General features: G+C 37.3%; 1 protein-coding gene across 5 annotated transcripts in view; it reads right to left on the bottom strand.

Annotated features, from left to right (window-relative positions):
- Positions 1 to 220: 220 nt before the first annotated feature.
- The window catches only part of TBC1D12 (TBC1 domain family member 12), a 108,909-nt gene continuing 88,404 nt past the window's right edge, over positions 221 to 20,725 (bottom strand). For 3 of the 5 annotated variants that reach the window (XM_058697226.1, XM_058697228.1, XM_058697229.1), the window contains 5 exons: positions 20,418 to 20,489; positions 13,433 to 13,561; positions 13,061 to 13,170; positions 10,161 to 10,419; positions 7,503 to 9,375 (listed from right to left, as the gene is read on the bottom strand). In XM_058697226.1, coding sequence (XP_058553209.1) covers positions 9,307 to 9,375; positions 10,161 to 10,419; positions 13,061 to 13,170; positions 13,433 to 13,561; positions 20,418 to 20,489 — 639 coding nt within the window. In that variant the 3' untranslated portion in view covers positions 7,503 to 9,306. Of the gene's footprint in view, positions 1,172 to 5,499; positions 5,582 to 7,502; positions 9,376 to 10,160; positions 10,420 to 11,235; positions 11,353 to 13,060; positions 13,171 to 13,432; positions 13,562 to 20,417; positions 20,490 to 20,725 lie in introns of those variants that run through there. The other 2 variants (XM_058697227.1, XR_009252467.1) reach the window with 2 other exon arrangements.

Genomic DNA, 20,725 nt, shown 5'->3' with positions numbered 1-20,725 from the left:
TGACAAAGTCAGATGAAGAGAATGCTGCTTATGACTTTGTAACTGGGAACCCCAGTCTATTCAACTGGCCACCAAGATGCACATTGGTACACATACCTCCCAGCTGCCAGAGACCAGACAATATTCTCACTGGTCACAAAGCCAAGCTTTCAAGACACAGTACAAGACAAAAGGAAAACTTCACCTGGTTTTCCTCTTGTGCATATTAACAGCTTTAGCTAATCCTTGGTGTTTTAATTTTATTTCAGTTTATTTATTTATTTATTTAGAGCACATGCATGCGTGCAACCAAGTGGGGAGGGACAGAGAGGAGAGACAGAATCCCAAGCAGGCTCCACGCTATCCACAGAGCCCGATATGGGGCTCAAACCCATGAACTGAGATCATGACCTAGCCAAGATTAAGAGTCGGATGCTTAACTGACTGTGCCACCCAGGCACCCCTAATCCTTGGGTTTCTCGGAGCCAAGCTCCCCTGGGTTGGGGACTGTGTGGTGTTTCACAGTGTACCTTGTTGCACAGATTATTTCCTTGAGGTTGGCAGGTGACCTGGTGTCAATGCAACCCATTCAGTAACCAACTTATCCCAACACAGGTGTCTTTGAGTTAGTTGGAGAGCACCCTAACAGCTCCAAAGTGCTTGACTTGTGCCCACCAATTTTATAGCTTTGGCTTCAAAGATGTCCCTTATCAGGAGCCTTTACCTCATGTGCCCATCAGCTCACAACAGTTTGTCTAAACAGACACTGGTCTGGTGAGAATTGTGAACTCACCAGTCTACAATGCTGGCTTGAACAGCCAACTTATGGGCCTATGCCAAAGATAGACGGAAACAAAGAAAAACAGTGACCATCTCTGGGAGGAAAAAGATCAATAAAAATCAAGAGTATTCACAATAAATCTTTACCAGAGTTGCTATGCCAAAGGAACTAGTTCCACAAATATTTCCTCCTGCAAATCTAAATTTAGAAACGGACAAGAAAGGACTCTTGCTTCCACCAAACCCTGCAGGCAAAGATCCAGGAGATGGATGTGGTATGAATTCTTACCTTCTGCCAGTTTTTTTTTTTTTTTTTTTTTTTTTTTTTCCCAGAGATCCCAAGATCTCTCAGCTGCAGCAGCCTCAGAGCAAAGTGTTCAGCCAGTGAAGTTTTTTCCTTCGTGGTAGCCAGCTATAGGGGAAGAATAATTTTTCCTCTACCTTTCTAGGTTCTTTTATCTGGTCTATTAATTAAATTGACATATGACAGATTGACAAGAGGAAAACAAATTTAATTACTTATATACATATAGAAGCCCCACAGTGAAATTGAGAGGCTCCCCGATAGTCAGGCAATTGAGGCTTACAAACCATTTTGAGCTAAGAAGAAGGGGAGGGGGTCTGGGACTTCAAAGGGAAGGAAGACAATTCACTTGAATATGGGAACAGCAAATGTTTGGTAAACAAATGTAAGCCATGCCATGCAGAGGGAAAGAGACACAGAGAGAACTTTGAACAAACAGGCCCTGCACCAAGCTCCCCACAGCTTACCAGCTTACCATCTCTAGTCCATACTCTTTGTACCTATCTTTGGTGATAATGTTCTTCCTGGACCAGGCCCTGTATCTAAATTCTTTTAGGCAGTTGATGGAGAAGGTAAAAAAAAAAAAAAAAAAAAAAAACAAAAAAAAAACCACAAACCTCTTCTGAACTCTTTTGGGCCTTGTCTTCAGCTCAAAATAATCAGCATGCAAAGTTGGCACATTCTGGGAAGATGTGTTCTGAATCCCTCATAGTCCACGTAGAAGCTACAGCTAGTGCAAAAAGACTAAGGCAGGAACAAGCTCAGGCATGTTTGAGTATTAGAAAGTGGCCAGTATGACTGAAGCAGAGTTGGCACGAGGGCAGGACACAAAAGTCAGAGGTAGACTGTCCAGATGAGGCATCAATATTTTTTTTCTAAGATGTTACAAGTCATTGTTTTTCCCCACCCCCATAAAATGTCTTTCTCTTTTAGAAATCCTTTTCATATTAATGGATTCACCCATCCACCCAATTGTAGAAGTGGAAAAAAATTCAGGAATCAAAAAACAAAACCATGCTCCCTTGCTGACACTAGATGGCCCCACTTCCTATCTACCTAAGTAAACAATTGCTACAGACAGAACTCCCCTTTCAGATTCCCAACACCAAATTTACAAATCTACTTTCATCTGATCTGAACACCATTTCCACTTTCCCTTATGTCATACTCTGCATCCATTTCCCTGCAGCCTATTCACGAATCTTAGATTACATTATTATCCCACTATTTCTTAAACCTCTACTGAATATCTCCCATTAATATTTAAATGCTTAACATTAAATACTTCACTTTCATCTTTAAAAAAGGGAAGAGGCAACCTCCTTTCTTCCCTACCAGTTATTTACTATCTGCTCTCTCCCTTTACAGCTAACTTTAGAATTATCTACACTAGCAATCTTATTTCCTTGCCTCCCACTGATTCTTCAACCATTTGTCTGGCTGCTACACTCAATATATACCAAACTAACTAGGGAAATGAATGATCTACACACTGCTAAATTTAATGGACATGTCTCAATCCCTGTCTCAACCTCATTGCCACCTGACACTATCAATCACTCCTTTATGGAAACTCCTTTATGATTGTCTCTTGTTTTTTCTAACCCCAGCACTCTCCTGATATTCCTATTTCTGACATCTATTAGCTCAGTCTCTTTCACCCAACCTTTAAGTGAACTTTCTGAATGAACCAGAAATCATCTGAGTTGAGTTTCTACCTAAGTGCATAATCTAATGGGAATATTTCTTTTAGAGAGAGTTTGTGTGTGTGTGTGTGTGTGTGTGTGCGTGAACAAGGGAGAGAGGCAGAAGAGGAAGAGGGGAGAGGGAGAGGGGAGAGGAAGAGGGATAGAGGGAGAGGGGAGAGGGAGAGGCAGAGGCAGAGGCAGAAGCAGATGGAGAGAATCCTAAGCAGGCTCCATGCCCAGTGTGGAGCCCAACACAGAGCTCGATCTCATGCCTCTGAGATCAAGACCTGAGGAGAGAGGTGCCTGAGTAGCTCAGTTGGGTTAAGCGTCAGACTCTTGATTTCAGCTCAGGTCATGATCTCGGGGTGGGTGGGTTTGAGCCCCACATCAGGCTCCACACTGACAGTGCAGAGCCTGCTTGAGATTCTCTCTCTCCCTTTCTCTGCCCCTCCTGTGCTCTCTTTCTTTCTCTCTCTCTTTCAAAATAAATAAACTTTAAAAGGAAAAAAAAGGTTAAAAAAAAAAAAAGACCTGAGTCAAAAACAAGATTTGGACATGTAACCAACTAAGCCACCCAGGTGCCCTAACAGAAATATTTTATTTATTTTTTTATTAAAAAAAAAATTTTTTTTAAACGTTTATTTATTTTTGAGACAGAGAGAGACAGAGCATGAACGGGGGAGGGTCAGAGAGAGAGAGGGAGACACAGAATCGGAAACAGGCTCCAGGCTCTGAGCAGTCAGCACAGAGCCCGACGCGGGGCTTGAACTCATGGACCCCAAGATCATGACCTGAGCTGAAGTCGGACGCCCAACCAACTGAGCCACCCAGGCACCCCAACAGAAATATTTTAAATGAAAGGTAAGTTCACTGAAGAATGGCCTAAAATAAAAATCTTTTCATCCAATTGTCATGACTAATGCCAAACACTATTTTGGGCACTAGCAATTCAGTGGTAAACAAAGACAATGTTTCTGACCTCAGAGTTGACACTGCAGTGGAAACAACAAATAAGGAATAAAACAATGTCAGGCAGGGGAGCCTTGGTGGCTCAGTTGCTTAAGCATCAAACTCTTGATCTCAGGGTCATGAGTCAAGCCCTGCGTTGGGCTCCACACTGGGCATGGAGCCTGCTTTAAAAAACAAAATAAAACAAAACAAAACAAAACAAAACAAAACAAAACAAAACAAAAGACAGGTAGTGGTAAGTGATAGGATAAAGAAATACGAAGCTGAGGAAGGTCATGAGAATGACAGAAGATGGATATTTACACAAAGGTACAACTCTGAGGAGATGATATTAAGCAGGAACCTGAATGAAAAGAGAACATAAGCCATACAAAGACCTAGGTAAAAAGCATTTCAAAGGGAACAGCAAGAATGAAAGCCCTTAGGTAGATAGGAGGTTGGCAAATTGAGAAATGGCAAGAAACCATTAGGTCTGCAGTAGAATTAATGAGGTTGAGTGGTAGTTGAAATTGCAGAGACAGGCAGAGACCAGAACAGATAGGACTTTGTAGAGCAGGGTAAAAAAGTTTGGATTTTAATTATGAGGAATGTCACTAGAGGGTCATGAGCAAGAAATGATAGGATTTGATTTGCATTTTTTTTTCAATTATTTTACCTCTTTTGAGAGAAAGAGCAGGAGCATGTGAGAGAGCCTGTGCGAGAGTGTGTGCATGAGTGGGGAAGGGGTGGGGAGAGACAGAATCCCAAGCAGTCTGCATGCTCGGTGTAGAGCCCAACTCAGGGCTCAAACTCACAGATGGGGAGATCATGACCTGAGTAGAAATCAAGAGTCAGACACTTAACCGACTGAGCCACCCCAGGTACCCTTGATATGCATTAAAAAAAAATTTTTTTTTAAATAATCTCTACACCTAATGTGGGGCTTCAGCCCACAACCTCAAGATCAAGTGTCACACACTCTACTGAGCCAGACAGGTGCCCCTGATTTGCATTTTTAAAGGAGTGTAAAACATGCAGTCTAACAAGTTTTGTGAGAACTGTTTACTTTTTTATGTTTATTTTTGACAGAGAGAGAGAGAGAGCGCGCGCGCGCGCGCGCAGGAGAGGGGGAGGGGCAGAAAGAGAGGGGGAGACACAGAATCTGAAACAAGCTCCAGGCTCTGAGCCGTCAGCACAGAGCCTGATGCAGGGCTCGAACTCACAGACCCCAAGATCATGACCTGAGCCGAAGTCGGACGCTCAACTGACTGAGCCACCCAGGTGCCAGAGAGCTGTTTACTTTTCAAGGGCTCACATAAGTGGCATTCAAAATCAAATCAGAAGAAATACTACAAGTAATGGGATATTCCCTTAGTGCACTATAATTTATTTAAAAATCACTTGGTATACATTAAGAATAGAACTCTATCATTCAAACACTTTTCAACTTATCTTCTCAGGAACCTTACGTACAATCTACAAGGTTTTAATCAAGTAAATACTTTCCTTTCAAAATTTCTTAAGGTGCTAGGGGCACCTGGGTGGCTCAGTCAGCTAAGTGTCCAACTTCAGCTCAGGCCATGATCTCACGGCTCGTGGGTTTGAGCCCCACGTCAGGCTCTGTGCTGACAGAGCCTGGAGCCTGCTTGGGATTCGATGCCTCTGTCTCTCTGCCGCTCCCCCACTCACACTCTGTCTCTCTCAAAAATAAACATTAAAAAAATTAAAAATATATATATACATGCTAAAATTAAAAAGCTTTGCAATTTATGTAATAATCAAAATACATCATTTACTTACAACATTATCAATAGTGCCTAGATCAGGAAAAACTGAAGCTTCACTTTCTGGTTTTATAGTATCATTATGTATGATACTTTGCCTGAAGATGAAAAAAATGAGAACATACATGCACCGCTGTCAATTTTATATACTTTTTCAAATCTGTATATCATTTACATTTTTATTACAAAAGTGACTCTCCAAATATATTGCAATAGTACAAAAGTCAAGTTACCTTAAATAAAACCATAAAGTACTGTTTACTTAAATGTTCAACAAATGAAAACACTTTGCAATTTTTTTAAAAGTCAAATCTTCTGGCATTTATTAGAAAACAAGCTCAACCCACAGGATGATATGCAAATAATAAAACCACATTAAATGGTAGAATGTTTGTAAAGAAATGCAATTTTGCTAACTTCCCAAGCCTTGCAACTTTATTTAGTCTATCAAAATATTAAGAGGCAATGCTTAGCAGGGCTTAGCAAATGTTCCCACTCTCATTTAAAGTACCAAGTATTTCACTTTTATTGCAATTACACTGTTAGTAAACAAACAATATTTTCAATGGGGCAGGATTTCTTCTCTCTGAAGTCAATAGTTTCCCTGAAATCTTCTGTTTTAATTTTTGTTTTTACATGGGTGAAGCAGTGAAGTTATAATTAATGAAATTTTACTAATTTTGGGAATTCCTATTTTGGACACTGCTTTGATAACATCAAAATAACATGAGTGCTCACGTCAGCATCACATATAACATAAAAATAACATGAATTCAATACAAAAATCACTTTTTCCCCCAGAGGTAAGACTTTGTTTTCTGACACTGTATATGCCAACTAGTCGTAGAAAATTAAACATGGCTATTTCACATGTTTTTTTCACCTCTTTTATACCCATCTCTGCTGTCTGAATATGCTCACGGAATACAAAAGAATTTTATCAAAAATAAGAAAAATAAAATGTATGGCATTATGAAGTAATATAAATTATTCCATGATTATATAATTTAGAATTACACTAACAGTATAGACTCTTAAATAAATGTTGACTGCTCTAGATAAAAATAGCATCAGTTCCCAAGCTACAATGAAAGCTGTTATCCTAAAGTCAGAGGCTTCACAATCTCAATGCCCTTTTGCAAATGCTACCTAACTTTTGTAAAGTCAAACAAATATACCCAAACCAATAACATTATATGAAGATCATCAATGCAAAAGAAATCAGCAAAAACCGTAACTATGTTCTAGGGCTTTCAGAAAACTATGCTACCTGGGGCACCTAGCTGGCTCAGTTGGTTAAGCATCCGACTTCAGCTCAGGTCATGATCTCACGGTTCGTGAGTTCATTCAAGCCCTGCATCGGGCTCCAAGCTGTAAGCACAGCTTGGAGCCTGGAGCCTGCTTTGGATTCTGTGTCTCCCTCTCTCTCTGCCCCTCCCTTGCTTGCACTCTCTCTCTCTCAAAAATAAACATTAAAAAATTAAAAAAAAAAAAATTATGCTACTTACTGGGATCTTCTAAGTACCACTTAAATAATACAATGTATACCTGGCTGAAAGGACATAAAATGAGAAATAATATATATATAATATACATATATGTATATTATATATATAATATACATATATTATATACATATAATATATATTATATATAATATACATATATATTTTATATATAAAATACATATATATATTAAGTAGACAAATGAAACATTATACATATTAAATTTTACATAATCTTGGAGATTTTTAGGAAAGCTTATTTTTTAACTGAAAACCAAACAACATATCATACACTGACCATGTAAAAAAATCTTATATTGCCTGTAGAGTAGGTTCAAAGGAAGATACAGTACAATATTTGAACTGCCAGTATGGTCAGTCTCAAGAGGCTGAAGGACTAAAAATATCCCCTGAAGAAGAAATTTGGCAAAAAAAAAGGTTATTCTTTTCCTCCAAATGTGGTAAAATAAACCAGTTATCCCCAAAGTAATGAACACTCATTTCAAGTAATTACTCTTCTTACAAGTTTTATTTACACAGTAATTACTAATAGTGGTTTTAGTGAATTCCTTGTATTTACATTTTATATACACATTTATATTTGAAAGGTAAAGAAACTGTACAATAATAAAAATGAGAAAAAGTAATACAGTAATTTAGGTCAACTCAGGAAACAAATACACAAAAGTAAGATTAAATTTAGGCAGGTAGTATAACTTCAATGAGATTACTGCCAGCGGTTACATTCCCTGTTACCAGGACCACCAATACCAAGGAAGTAGTTACCAGAGTTAAAATGTCATTCTAAAACCTATTAAGACCCTGGATACTCCCTCAATATTATTACACTACTAGTTTCTACTAAGTAAGCTCCGAAGATAGGAGTTAACTTCTGAGGGTTCCACTAGTGGTCCCTAGGCTAGAATGACCCATGGGGTAAAAATATATGGACACCATCTGGTCCCATACTCCTAAAGAGGCAGTCACTGAACTAACAAGGTTCTCAGGCTTGTTAGTTTGAAGACTACATACTGCTACCAGAAATAGTATGCTTAAGATTTGTTTTAAACCAAACTGCAACATAAAAGCACACTGTACATCTAATTATTAACAAAAGAGCATGTTAAACAGATATCACTTATAATACTCAAGTGATTTAGGTTCAAGGATTAAACATAATATAATAAATTTCATATGAATTTACCAATAATAATTTCTTTATCCACTATACCATCAAAGTTAGACTTGTTAGAAAAAAGTTAATTTTATCTTTTTCTTTTACTCTTATTTCCATTGATTAGAAAATTATGCACAGTGTTTTACAAGTCATAGACTTGGCTACATATTAAGATTTCAAATTTAAAACGGAATTAAATTTTGTTTCTACAGACAGTGAAGGAATTTCAACTAAGAAGTTTAACATCTTGCCAAATAGCATGCTATTTAAGAACTCTCAGAATTCATATGTTTTACTCTTACCAGTGAAAAATCTCATTTATATTTATGGACTTACTTCCAAAATCAAGTCTTCAGTCCACTAAAGTGCAAAGAACTTTCCTTCTACCAGTTAGCTTTCTTAAATTACTAGATGAATTTAATAATTCTAGTAATAGAACAATTTCTTACACTAGAAACAGAAAGGCTAAAATTCTCTGAGTGACAGGAATTCCCTAAGAAACAATTTCCCTTCAGAAACAGACAGACATGATACTGTGGAAAACATCTAATTGAATGTGAAACAAGCTCCCACCAGTATTTCCAGTTCCCAGAAAACCCAAACTTCCCCCAACCTGTGAGTGAAGGTAATGACTTCAATGACTTAAATAATTTACAATCAAAGTTGCTTACTCTTGGTCTCTAATATCTTCAAAAGGTCAGAACTGGAGACAATGTTTGTACTAAGGTGTTTATTTCAAATAGTATTTTGGAAGTTAAAGTAGTATTTAACAATCTGCTCTGACCTCCAAAGTGCTTTTATGGTAACTGTTAAGAAAGAAAAGATGTAAAAATTTGAATAATCTCCAAAGCTGTTAAAAAAGTTTATTGCATTAAACCGTTCACTCCAAATTATGGAGTATGAACTAGCCATTTAAACTTTTTCCTTTGTAAAAGGGCTCTCTACAAAATACTTTTTTATTAATACTGTCAATCAGTTACTCATTTCATTAACTTCAGTCACGGAATTCAAAATCAGCACTTTCCCATGTCTTGATTCGTTTAGATTTCTCCAACATTTTCTTCCATGTTTTTTACATAGGAAACAAAAAACTTGTATCAAAAAAAATCTTTTACATTACATTTAGTCTTAATTTTGAAGATTAGCTTTTCAAAGCAGGACTATTATTCTTGTCTCCTTCTTTAATATCCTTCATTACAGAGGCAAAGACCTGAAAATTATATAAAGGAAAGATTAATCCTCAAAATTAGCTACCACACAGATTAAGATATTTAAATAACTATAGCTTATTAATGTGAAAAGGCTTTAGTATATTTAACTCTGTCCACTGGAAGACTGCCATTCTCAAATCCTCTTGTTTGTTTCAACCCAATTTTATGGTATATACATTCCAGTTTTTTATCACTTGCCAAATATTATGAAATTACTATTTGGTAACAGAACATTTTCTTGACCGATATTCCCTTTTTTTTTTGGACCAGTATTCTTAGATTTCCTTTTCATATGTAATAAAACTGTGAGCTTATGATGCCTACCGTATCATTCAAGGAGCAAGTGATAATGCTATCTTATATGTCAACTTAGACTGCCAATGTTTGCTTCCCTAACAAGACTAAAAGCATCTAAAAAGCTACAAATCATACATTATATATTTTCTATTGCAAACTCTTAGCACGCAGTAGGTGTTTAATACAGTTGTTGTCTACTTGAGATACCAAAGTAATTACAGAATTGCTCTGGCAAATGGGACCACTATAGATTGTAGTTCACTAAATGCAAAACATTACTGGACTTACATAAAAATAATATAGGTTTGGATAGGTGAAAGAGGAGTAATATGTTTTAAACTCTTGCTCTTTCAAAGTCAAAAATCAGTTTTTAATTGATTTTTAATTAAGTACTAACATTTGAGAAATAAGTAACTTTTTTTTTTACAAGAAGTCAACTGATTGTTTTAACATATCTATTAGAAGAAGTAGGAAGAGGTCACTCTACCTGAGTCCATTTTTTGGTGCTATTCTGCATCTGAATGGCTGCAATACAGTTGAACAGCTTTTCTGATGTGATATCTTCTGGCAATTTAGTTAGGAACTGTGCTATATGAATAAAGTCCATTTGTAGGAGAATATCTTCATATAATCGGAGGATTCCTAATCCAGTCCTAAATAAAAATTCCTCCCCATCTCTGCAAAATACATCCCAGACTCTACAGGCCAGATCAAGTGGGAGTGATTTGCTATACAGTGTGAAGATCCTAAAATTAGGGGGGAAATAGTCATTGAAATTTTTCATTCATTTATCCATTAACTCATTAAACATCTCTATATAAAAACAACAGTGCTTAATTAGGGATAAAAAGGCAAATAAGATATAACTCCTTCTTTCAAAAACTTGAGCAGTGGGAAAGTAACAAATAACGAAATTATGTGAATTTACAACCTTCCATAGAGATATGGCTTAACACATATTAGAGTGACAAAATCACCTAGTAGTTAAGGATATGGTCTCTGAAACCACAATATCGGAGTTTGACATTAGTAGTGTTACCTTGAGCAAGATATCCACCCTTGCTGTGCCTCAGTTTCCTCATTAGTAAACAAAGAATGATATTACCTACCTCTCAGGATTGTTTTGAAAATTAAAGGAATAAATGTAAAGTATTTAGAACAGTGCCTGGCACATAAGAAATGCTCAAAAAAGTTACTTACTATTGTATGAGGAACCCAAGTATCTATTAACCTAAAAATCATAATGTCTGACTTGTCTCTCTTCTCCTACCACAGACATCTATCTACTGGGTTTTTTTTTTTAATTTTTTTTTTCAACGTTTATTTATTTTTGGGACAGAGAGAGACAGAGCATGAACAGGGGAGGGACAGAGAGAGAGGGAGACACAGAATCGGAAACAGGCTCCAGGCTCTGAGCCATCAGCCCAGAGCCTGACGCGGGGCTCGAACTTCACGGACCGTGAGATCGTGACCTGGCTGAAGTCGGACACTTAACCGACTGCGCCACCCAGGCGCCCCTATCTACTGGGTTTTTGTTTTTCCCTTTACCAAACTTTACTTACTACTTCTTTTGGAGCATGTATACGCTCCCAACAGAATCACCAAAACGGTTTTTCCCATCCTTTCTGACAATGTCTGATCATGTAATTCTTTATCCAGTGGTGCTTCGGGGTGGCATTCTGGTTGGGGAAATAGGAGAGTAGGTGCTAGAGAACTTTTCTTGAAGCTGCCTTGGCAAAGCACACATTTTTTTTTTTTAAGATTTTATTTTTAACTAATCTCTACAACCAACATGGGGCTCAAACTTACAACCCCAAGATCAAGAGTCGTATGCTCTACATACTGAACCAGCCAGGCACCCACAAAATACACATTTTTTTTTTTTTTTACAAAGATTGTGTTTATTTGAGGTAGTGCCGATGAAACCTGAGGAAGAGAACTAAAGGCTCCCACCCTATTTAGCACTGCCACTTATTTATTCCTCTTTTCTCTTGCATAATCGATTGTGGGATTTGTATGTAGTAAGTTCAACAGAGGCAGTGAAACAAAAACCCATGTCTATTTCTTACATTATAAACACATATTTAATTGCACAACAAAAAGCATGCCCTTGGTAGTACAGAGAATTGTAATTCATTGCTCAAAATGAGAGAGAGAATGGCACTACCACTGTCTAGGAAGTTTCTAGTACACAGTACTCATTCATTATTGGTTCCATCCTGCTCCCTATTATTAATTGTGATCCTGGTTTGTCTCCTGTTGACACTCCTCAGGCCTGAAAATTGAGTATTTTTCCCCCCTTCCCCCTCTTAGTATTTGATCTTGGTCCTCTGGGTCTCATGATATAAAACCTTTCTTCTCCCCCATTATCTTGGGTCCTTCCCAGAGGAACTCTAATGTTCCTAGTGGGAATGGATGAGAACACACCGAAAAATAAGTTTAAAAAAAATCTTAAATAAAAGAAGCCCCAAACAACTGGTAATACCGCATATTTGATCAAAGCCATTAATTATTTATTTTTCTATATTAAAACTTAGGATCATTTACATGAAATCCACTGAATTTGGTGATTAGAATTTAAGGGTTGAATGTTTTATACATACTCTTAACAACCTATCTTAAGATAAATGCACCATCCCTTTGGCAAAATTCACCACCCCTCCGTTCTGTAATCAACGGGCTCACCAGAGTCCTTGGCAAGGAAGTGTTGAAATTGGAAAGTTGAAAAAAAGGCATTAGCACCTAAATAAGGCTCCACTCTTCTGTCAAAAAGCTGGATAAAGCCTTCAAAAAAAAACCCCACTATTGTAACTATCACAAGCTCTTGTGTGTGAAGAATAAAGAAATGGCTCTCTTTCTGAGAGTATATGTAGTATGTACTAGGCATTGAATGAGATAATCCATATAAAACACCCTCATACCAACTTAAGATATAGATATTATTATTCTCATTTTCTATATAAGAGACTAAAATACAAACTGAGGGATTCTGATTTCAGCCCAGAGTCCATGTTCTTAATCAAATGCTTCCCCACAAAAATGTGAATTTCTCTATTTGTAAGGGAAGAAGTTTTCAGATGTATAATCCTGTACATGAGATTTACTTTAGTTCCTGAATTACACAAAAAGTTTTTTTTTTTTTAAGTATTTTACTTTTGAGAAAGCGCGCGCACAAGCAAGGGAGGGGCAGAGAGAAAGAGGGAGACATAGAATCTGAAGCAGGCTCCAGGCTCTGAGCTGTCAGCACAGAGCCTGATGTGGGGCTTAAACCCACAAACTATGAGATCATGACCTGAGCCGAAGTCGGACATTTAACTGACTGGGCCACCCAGGTGCCCCTACTTGGTTTTTTATTTTTAATTATATTTCATGTATGTTATGACTTACCAGTCTATCAAGTATATGTCTGGTGTAAGACTGTAAGATTTAAAATGAAGAAATAGTTTGGAGAGATTTTCTTCAAAAAATACTTCAAACGTTGCAAAATATTTCAACATCTAAAGATAGAAATATCAATAAAGTTATTAAAGAGTATACTAGAGTACACTCTAGAAGTAAAGAAATTAAATCCCTAATAACAAATTAACAAAGTCTTGCTTAGCACCTCTTTCTGAGTCTTTTCATCAAGCATTCGCAAAACCGTAATTCAATGAAAAACTTCTTTTAGTCTTCCAATTACTGTTTTTCCCTCCAAAAGAGCATTCAGACTATAGAAACCAACAATTAAAGGAAAATACGATTCATTCCAAATGTTCATACCATGCTGTGATCCACACGAAAAAAGGCCAACTGGCATGGCTTATTGAGGAGATTTGCAAACGCAATGAAGGCATCTGCCTCTTCCAAATTGAGAATGAGAACTGCTGCTATGAAGGACATCCCTTGGACCTTCAAAGAGAAAAGAAATTAATCAAAATATGCTTACAATAATAATTCTATGTAGTTTACCTTACAGTATTCTTAAAAAATTATAAAATGATTAAAGTAGAATTAATCAAGATTTCTTTTTATTTGCCAATGAGAGCGCCGGATCCTAACCACTAGACCACGAGGATTATTTGCCAATGAAAGTAAATACAGAGAACCTGCTAGTAATTATGAAATCTCCCTAATTTTACATTTCTTGTTCATGTGTTATGGCTTAAAAAGAATTAGGGAATGGGATGCCTGGGTAGCTCAGTCGGTTAAGCATCTGACTTCAGCTCAGGGCTCAATCTCCAGGTTCATGACCTTGAGTCCCACATAGGGTGAGTTCCAGCTCTGCTTCAGGTATGCACAAGCCTCACTTTGGGTGAACACAAGCCCCACTTTAGGTGAGCCCTACTTGTGTGTATGTGTGTGTCTCTCTCTCCCTCATGGGATTGTCTCTTTCTGCCATGCCCCTCTTTCACTTCCACCCTCTCTCTCAAAACAAGAAAAATAAAATAAAAAGAATTAGGAAAATTTCTTGGAAAAAAAGAATAAAGTATTGGCTTTTACGTGTTACAAAAGTCTATCTCCATGTATTGTCTCACTTTCATTTTCTCTAAGTCTGAAGTCTTTTGAAGTAGAGTATAGTGAAAATCAGGTGATTGCTTTCATTGTTATAGCACATCTGTCTGAGGTAGAAAGTCAGGAACTAAGAATAAAAGAAATGTATGAGAACTGCTGCTGAAATTCTAAGACAGAAGAGGTTGTGGGAGGTTGGACAGTGAGGCTGGGTTCCTGGAAAGTAGGATGAAGAAATACGAAAAAACCATTCCAGTGGCAGAAAAGAAATAGGAGTAAAGAGGTGTAGGACCAGCCCAGCTGAAGCACACGATTTATTATAATGAGAGAACTTTTTTTCTTAACTTTATATTTAAATTTTAGTTAACATACAGTGCAATAATGGTTTCTGGAGAATTCAGTGATTAATCACTTAATACAACACCCAGTGCTCATCAGAACCAGTGCCCTCCTTAATACCTATCACCTATCTAGCCTGTCTCCCACCCACCTCCATCCATCAACTTATAGTTTGTTCTCCATCTTTAAGAGTCTCTTGTGGTTTGTTTTCCTCTCTCCTCTTTTCCCTCACCTTCCCATATGTTCATCTGTTTTGTTTCTTAAATTCCACATAAGTGAAACCATATGGTATTTGTCTTTCTTGGACTTATTTTACTAGCATAATACATTCTAGCTCCATTGCGTCATTGCAAATGGCAAGATTTCGTTATTTTTGATGGCTGAGTAATATTCCATTGTATGTATATGTATGTATGTATGTATGTGTATGTGTGTGTATACACATATATAAAGAAGGCGGTATATAGCGTGGTGTAGTACACACATACCACCTTCCTTACCTGTTCATCAGTCAATGGACATTTGGGTTCTCTCCATAGTTCAGCTATTGTTGATAATGTTGCTATAAACATTAGAGTGCATGTACCTCTTCAAATCTGTATTTTTATATCTTTTGGGTAAATACCTAATAGTGCAATTGCTAGAATGTAGGGTAGTTCTATTTTTAGTTTTCTTTAGTGATCTCCATACTGTTCTCCAGTTTGCATTCCCACCAACAGTACAAAAGGGTTCCCCTTTCTCCACATTCTTGCCAACACCTGTTGTTTCTTGTGTTGTTAATTTTAGCCATTCTGACACGTGTGAGGTGGTATCTCATGGTTTTGATGTGTATTTCCCTGATGATGAGTGATGTTGAGCATTTTTTCATGTGTCTGTTGGCCATCTGGATGTCTTCTTTGGAAAAGTGTCTGTTCATGTCTTCTGCCCATTTCTTAACTGGTTATTTGTTTTTTGGGTATTGAGTTGTTAAGCTCTTTATAGCTTTTGGAATCTAACCCTTTATCAGATATATCATTTGTAAATATCTTCTCCCATTCCATAAGTTGCACTTTAGTTTTGTTGATTGTTTCCTGAGCTGTGCAGAAGCTTTTAATGTTGAAGTCCCAATAGTTCATATGTTTGCTTTTATTTCCCTTGCCTCTGGAGATATGTCTAGTAAGGAGATGCTCTGGCTGAGGTCAAAGAGGTTGCTGCCTGTATTCTCCTCTGGGATTTTGATGGTTTCCTGTCTTACATTTAGATCTTTCATCCATTTTTAATTTATTTGTGTATGGTATAAGAAAGTGGTCCAGTTTCATTCTTCTGCATGTTGCTGTCCAATTTTCCCAACACCATTTGTTGAAGAGACTTTTTTCCATCAGATATTATAATGAGAGAACTTAAGTATGATGTATTTACAAACAGTGAAAGGCATTGAGTAAAAAGCTCATCTGTATAGATGCTTGCTTGTGAGTTATGGGGAACTATTATGAATTTTTTAGCAAATAAGTGATATGGAACTGCTGCTATAAAAATACTCATTCTTTGGGGCACATGGGTGGCTCAGTTGGTTAAGCATCTGACTTTGGCTCAGGTCATGATCTCACGATTCATGGGTTCGAGCCCCACATTGGGCTCTGTGCTGACAGCTCAGAGCCTGGGGCCTGCTTCAGATTCCGTGTCTCCTTCTCTCTGCCCCTCCTCTGCTCGCACTCTCTCTCTCTCCTTCAAAAATAAATATTTTAAAAAAACAAAAACAAAAACAAACCTCATTCTTTTACTAAAAAAAAAAAAAAAATTCATCACCCACTTTACTTCTGGTAAAGACTTGCGTAATAGACTTACATAAAAAGACCACTAAGGATATTTGCAAAGAAACCATGGTCTCTTTTTCCCAACCAAATGTTTTGAAAGGTTTGCCTACAATCACTATTTCTACTTTCTCAGCTCTCTTTGAAGTTTTTAGCACACCTCAGTCTGGATTCCCACTCCATTACTATACTATCTTGAAACTTCTTGCCAGGATAACCAGTACTTATAAACCCCAATGGGCACTTTTCTATGCTCCTAGAATTCCGTTTGGTTCTGTGATCCAGTATTGTTTTGTTCTCCTCCTACTTCCCTGGCTTCTTCTGATTACTTTTGGCAAAATCTACAGAAATTCCCTATTTGATTTTCTAGAGTATTAATTCCATGAGGACAGAGCCTGTGGTAGGCAGAATAACGTGCCTAGGACGGGATCTATATCCTAAACGCTGGAACCTGTGAAAATGATTTCTTACATGGCAAAAGGGACTTTGCAGATGTGATTAAATTAAGGATTTTGTGATAGTGAGATCACAATGTAAGTGTATTGATGGGTGTGCCCAATGTAATCATCATGAGGATCCTTATAAATAAAAAAGGGAAGTAGGAGAATCAGAGAGAGAGAAACTTGAGGATACGATACTACTAGCTTTGAAGATGGAGGTGCAGGGTCAAGAGCCAAGGAATGCAGGCAGTTTCCAGAAGCCAGAGTAGGCAAGGAAGTGAGTTCTTCCCTAGAGCCTCCAGAAAGATAACAGCCCTGCCAATACCTTGACTTTCAGACTTCTAATCTCCAGAGCTTCCAGATAATAAATCTATATTGTTTAAAGCCACTAAGTTTGTGGCAATTTCTTATGGCAATAATAGGAAACTACTACAGTACAGAGACAAGACCATGTCTGTTTATTTACAATTATATTCTTTAAAAAAATTAAAAAAAAAAAATTTTTTTTACGTTTATTTATTTTTGAGACAGAGAGAGACAGAGCATGAATGGGGGGAGGGTCAGAGAGAGGGAGACACAGAATGTGAAACAGGCTCCAGGCTCTGAGCTGTCAGCACAGAGCCCGACGCGGGGCTCGAACTCACGGACCGCGAGATCATGACCTGAGCCGAAGTCAGCCGCTTAACCGACTGAGCCACCCAGGTGCCCCTAAAAAAATTTTTTTAAGTTTATTTATTTTGAGAGAGAGAGAGAGACAGTGTGAGTTGGGGAGGAACAGAGAGAGAGAATCCCAAGCAGGGGGTCATGCGGGGCTTGAACTCATGAAACCTCGAGATCATGACCTGAGCCAAACCCAAGAGTCGGACGCTCAACCAACTGAGCCACCCAGGCGCCCCACAATTATATTTCTAATATAAAAATATATTTTTATATTAAAATTGTTAACCATCTGTAATAGAAGAGTAGCCAATAGAAGGAATTAAAAATATATTTAATTGAATCTAAGATGCTGTTTAAAAAACATTATTTTACATCACACCAAAAAAGAAAAATGCCACTTAAACACTGACAACACTTTCTTAGAATTTTTATTTGATGTGTATCACAGAGCTATTTAAAGCTCAGATTTATCATATATCACTATTTCGTATATATGAAAAGGAAATAAAAATAAAGTTATTTCTACAGTATCTTCAAAGTCCAATTTTTGAATATTCTGTATGATTTATCAACTTGTGATGTGATGCACTAAAATAAGCACACCATTTACATAGTATTTCTATGAAAAATGTATAACCTAAATCTAACCATGAGGAAATGATCAGGAAACTACTGCAAAAGAATCAAAAAAGGGTCATTATAAAATCAGGCTTGACTCTTCAAAAGTGTTACAGTCATGACAGACAGAAAAGGCTAAAAAACTGTTCCAGATGAAAGGACACTAAGGCAACAGGACAACTAAATGCCACATCCAACTCTGACTGGATCCTGGAAGTGGCGCTGGGATGGAGCTAGTGCAACTTTTCTGTTTGAAGTTATTCAAAATAAAAATTTAACAAACAAAAACCCTTATGGATAGAACACGCAGCTTAAGAAGTAAAACTTTAGGGGTGCCTGGCTGTCTCAGTTGAAACAGCATGCAACTCTTGATCTTGGGGTTGTGAGTTCAAGCCCCACATTGGGCATAGAGCTTACTTAAAAAAAAAAAACAAAGAAAAAAAACAAGAAAGAAAAAGAAGTAAAACTACCAGTTGGAATACCTGTGTAACTGAACCACTTTGTTACTTGAAATCTTTCTTCCTTCCCTTAAGCTTGGCTGGGTCATGGGAGGAAGTCAACTACTTATATTCCCTATTCTTTATTGCCCTTGCACACGTGCACACAGATCTTTCTTGTTTTTGTTTTGCTGATAATCACTATAGACAAACAGAAAACTATAATGAAAATAAATGCGGGGAAGATACACACCTTGCAAAGTTCTTATAGTAATACCGGAGTCCTGGTCTACAGTTTCTGACTCCTCCTGAGATATTGGAAAATGTAGTCTCCTCACTTCCACCTTTATGATCTACTGACCTTAGAGCCCCACCATAGTGCAAGCCCAGTTCACAGTAGTTACAGTCCAGACAAATTAATAGCTCCCTACTTCCTTGCTTCAAAATGCAAAGCTTATATCAGAGGACCTACAGACAGGTGATAATCAAGACTCAAGAGTTTTATTCTACTCAGAAGTAAGCTATAACCAGGGCACCTAGCTGGGTTGGTTGGAAGACATGTGACTCTTGATCTCAGGGTTGTGAGTTCAAGGCCCCACATTGGGTGTGTAGAGGTTACTTAAAATCTTTAAAAGATGTGAACATTACATAATGTTTTTATAATTCTATGACATAAAACATGAGCAAGAGAGTCTTTATTTCATTTCACTTTTAAATAGGCTTCACGTACAGCACGGAGCCCAGTGCAGGGCTTGAACTCACCACCCTGAGATCAAGACCTGAGCTGAGGATCAAGAATCAGACGCTTAACCAACTGAGTCACCCAGGCACCCCAAACAAGAGAGTTTAGACTCCTCGTCCAAATTTACTTTCTCCATAAGGACTACTTTAATACAAAACCTGTCCCATTCTCAAACCTAGCACTTTCCCCCTTTATACACCATACTTTTTACTTTTCCTGTAGCACTTATTACCTTTTAATATAACATGATTTATTTGTTTGTTGTTTGTCTCCTCCTCCTAAACCCTAAGTGTCAGAAGGGGAATCTTTATTTTGTTCACTGAGGTATCTAAAGTGCCTAGAACAATGCCTGGCATATAGCAATGAGCACACAAATATTTGTTGAGTGAATGAATAAACAAACGTACAAATGAACATGTAACAAAACAGAGTAAGTTAAGTTGTACCAGACAACAATCCTATTCTCTGAAACTCTCCTATTTTAAGACAGAGGTGAGCAGATGAGGTTTTATGACTTCTAGTTAAACACGGCAAATTGAACACTCACATTTTTCTTTGTTCCCTCCCAAATCCAACTAAAATGACGGTAAAGAAAAAAAATATTAGCCTAGAAGGACAAAGAGAATGGAAAATAATATAAACAGTAAATAAAAATGTCAACAGCATTTTAGAAATTTTAACTAAATGTTAAATTAGTTAAATGCTGAAATGATGAATGCTGAAACTAAAATATCTGCAGAGGAGGAAGCAGAGGAGGAATAAGCAGCAAGCCAATTCAGCCACACATCTGGAAGGCTCAGAAACTGAAGTTATCAGGTCCCTCTGAAATTGGGAGGTAAGGCTAAAACTAGGATTCAACCAGTTTATAAAAGGCCCAAGTCTCCTTCCTCTATCCTGTATGGACAGATGCCTATCCTTCCCTCAACCTGGCATAATAGAAGAGGTTTATGTCTAGAGGCACAGGCACTGGAAGAAGGGGATAAAGCACCATACCAACAGCAGTGGCAATAAATAAAAGTTTACAAATTGAATAATGAAATCCCAGCAGTTCTTCCAGAAATCTGGTGGGCAGTCTCATAAACCCCTGGGAAGATTCCTCTCTAGGTAAGTTGGTAGGCCGAAGAAAAATAAGACATAGAGAATACAGACATTTGGGAACTAGTGCAATGTAAGATACTTTGAGAAGATAAAATGTTTATATTCAAAAACCAGACTGAAACAAATACTTACATAACCAACATCAGGTCTGTAACACGTATATGCCCCTAAGATACTATGTAAGACATCATGATATGGACCACCCTTAAGAGAGAAAAATGAAATGTCAAACTGTACAAATAATAGTCTCTAAGTTAATTCTCAAATAATTAACTTTTTAAAGACTTCCTAAATGACTAGTTTTAGTTAGTATATTTTATCATTATCAGAAATATTCTAAATACACTCTGCCAAGATATTTTCTCTAAAGAATAAAAAATATTTAATCCTGAAAAAGCAAATAAACTCACTTGACAGATACAAGTTATCATTTTAAAGAT

The sequence above is a fragment of the Neofelis nebulosa genome, chromosome 13, assembly GCF_028018385.1.
Source record: "Neofelis nebulosa isolate mNeoNeb1 chromosome 13, mNeoNeb1.pri, whole genome shotgun sequence".
Taxonomy (NCBI): Eukaryota; Metazoa; Chordata; class Mammalia; order Carnivora; family Felidae; genus Neofelis; species Neofelis nebulosa.
The sequence above is the reverse complement of the archived record's forward strand: the minus strand, read 5'-3'. Positions and strand labels throughout refer to the sequence as shown.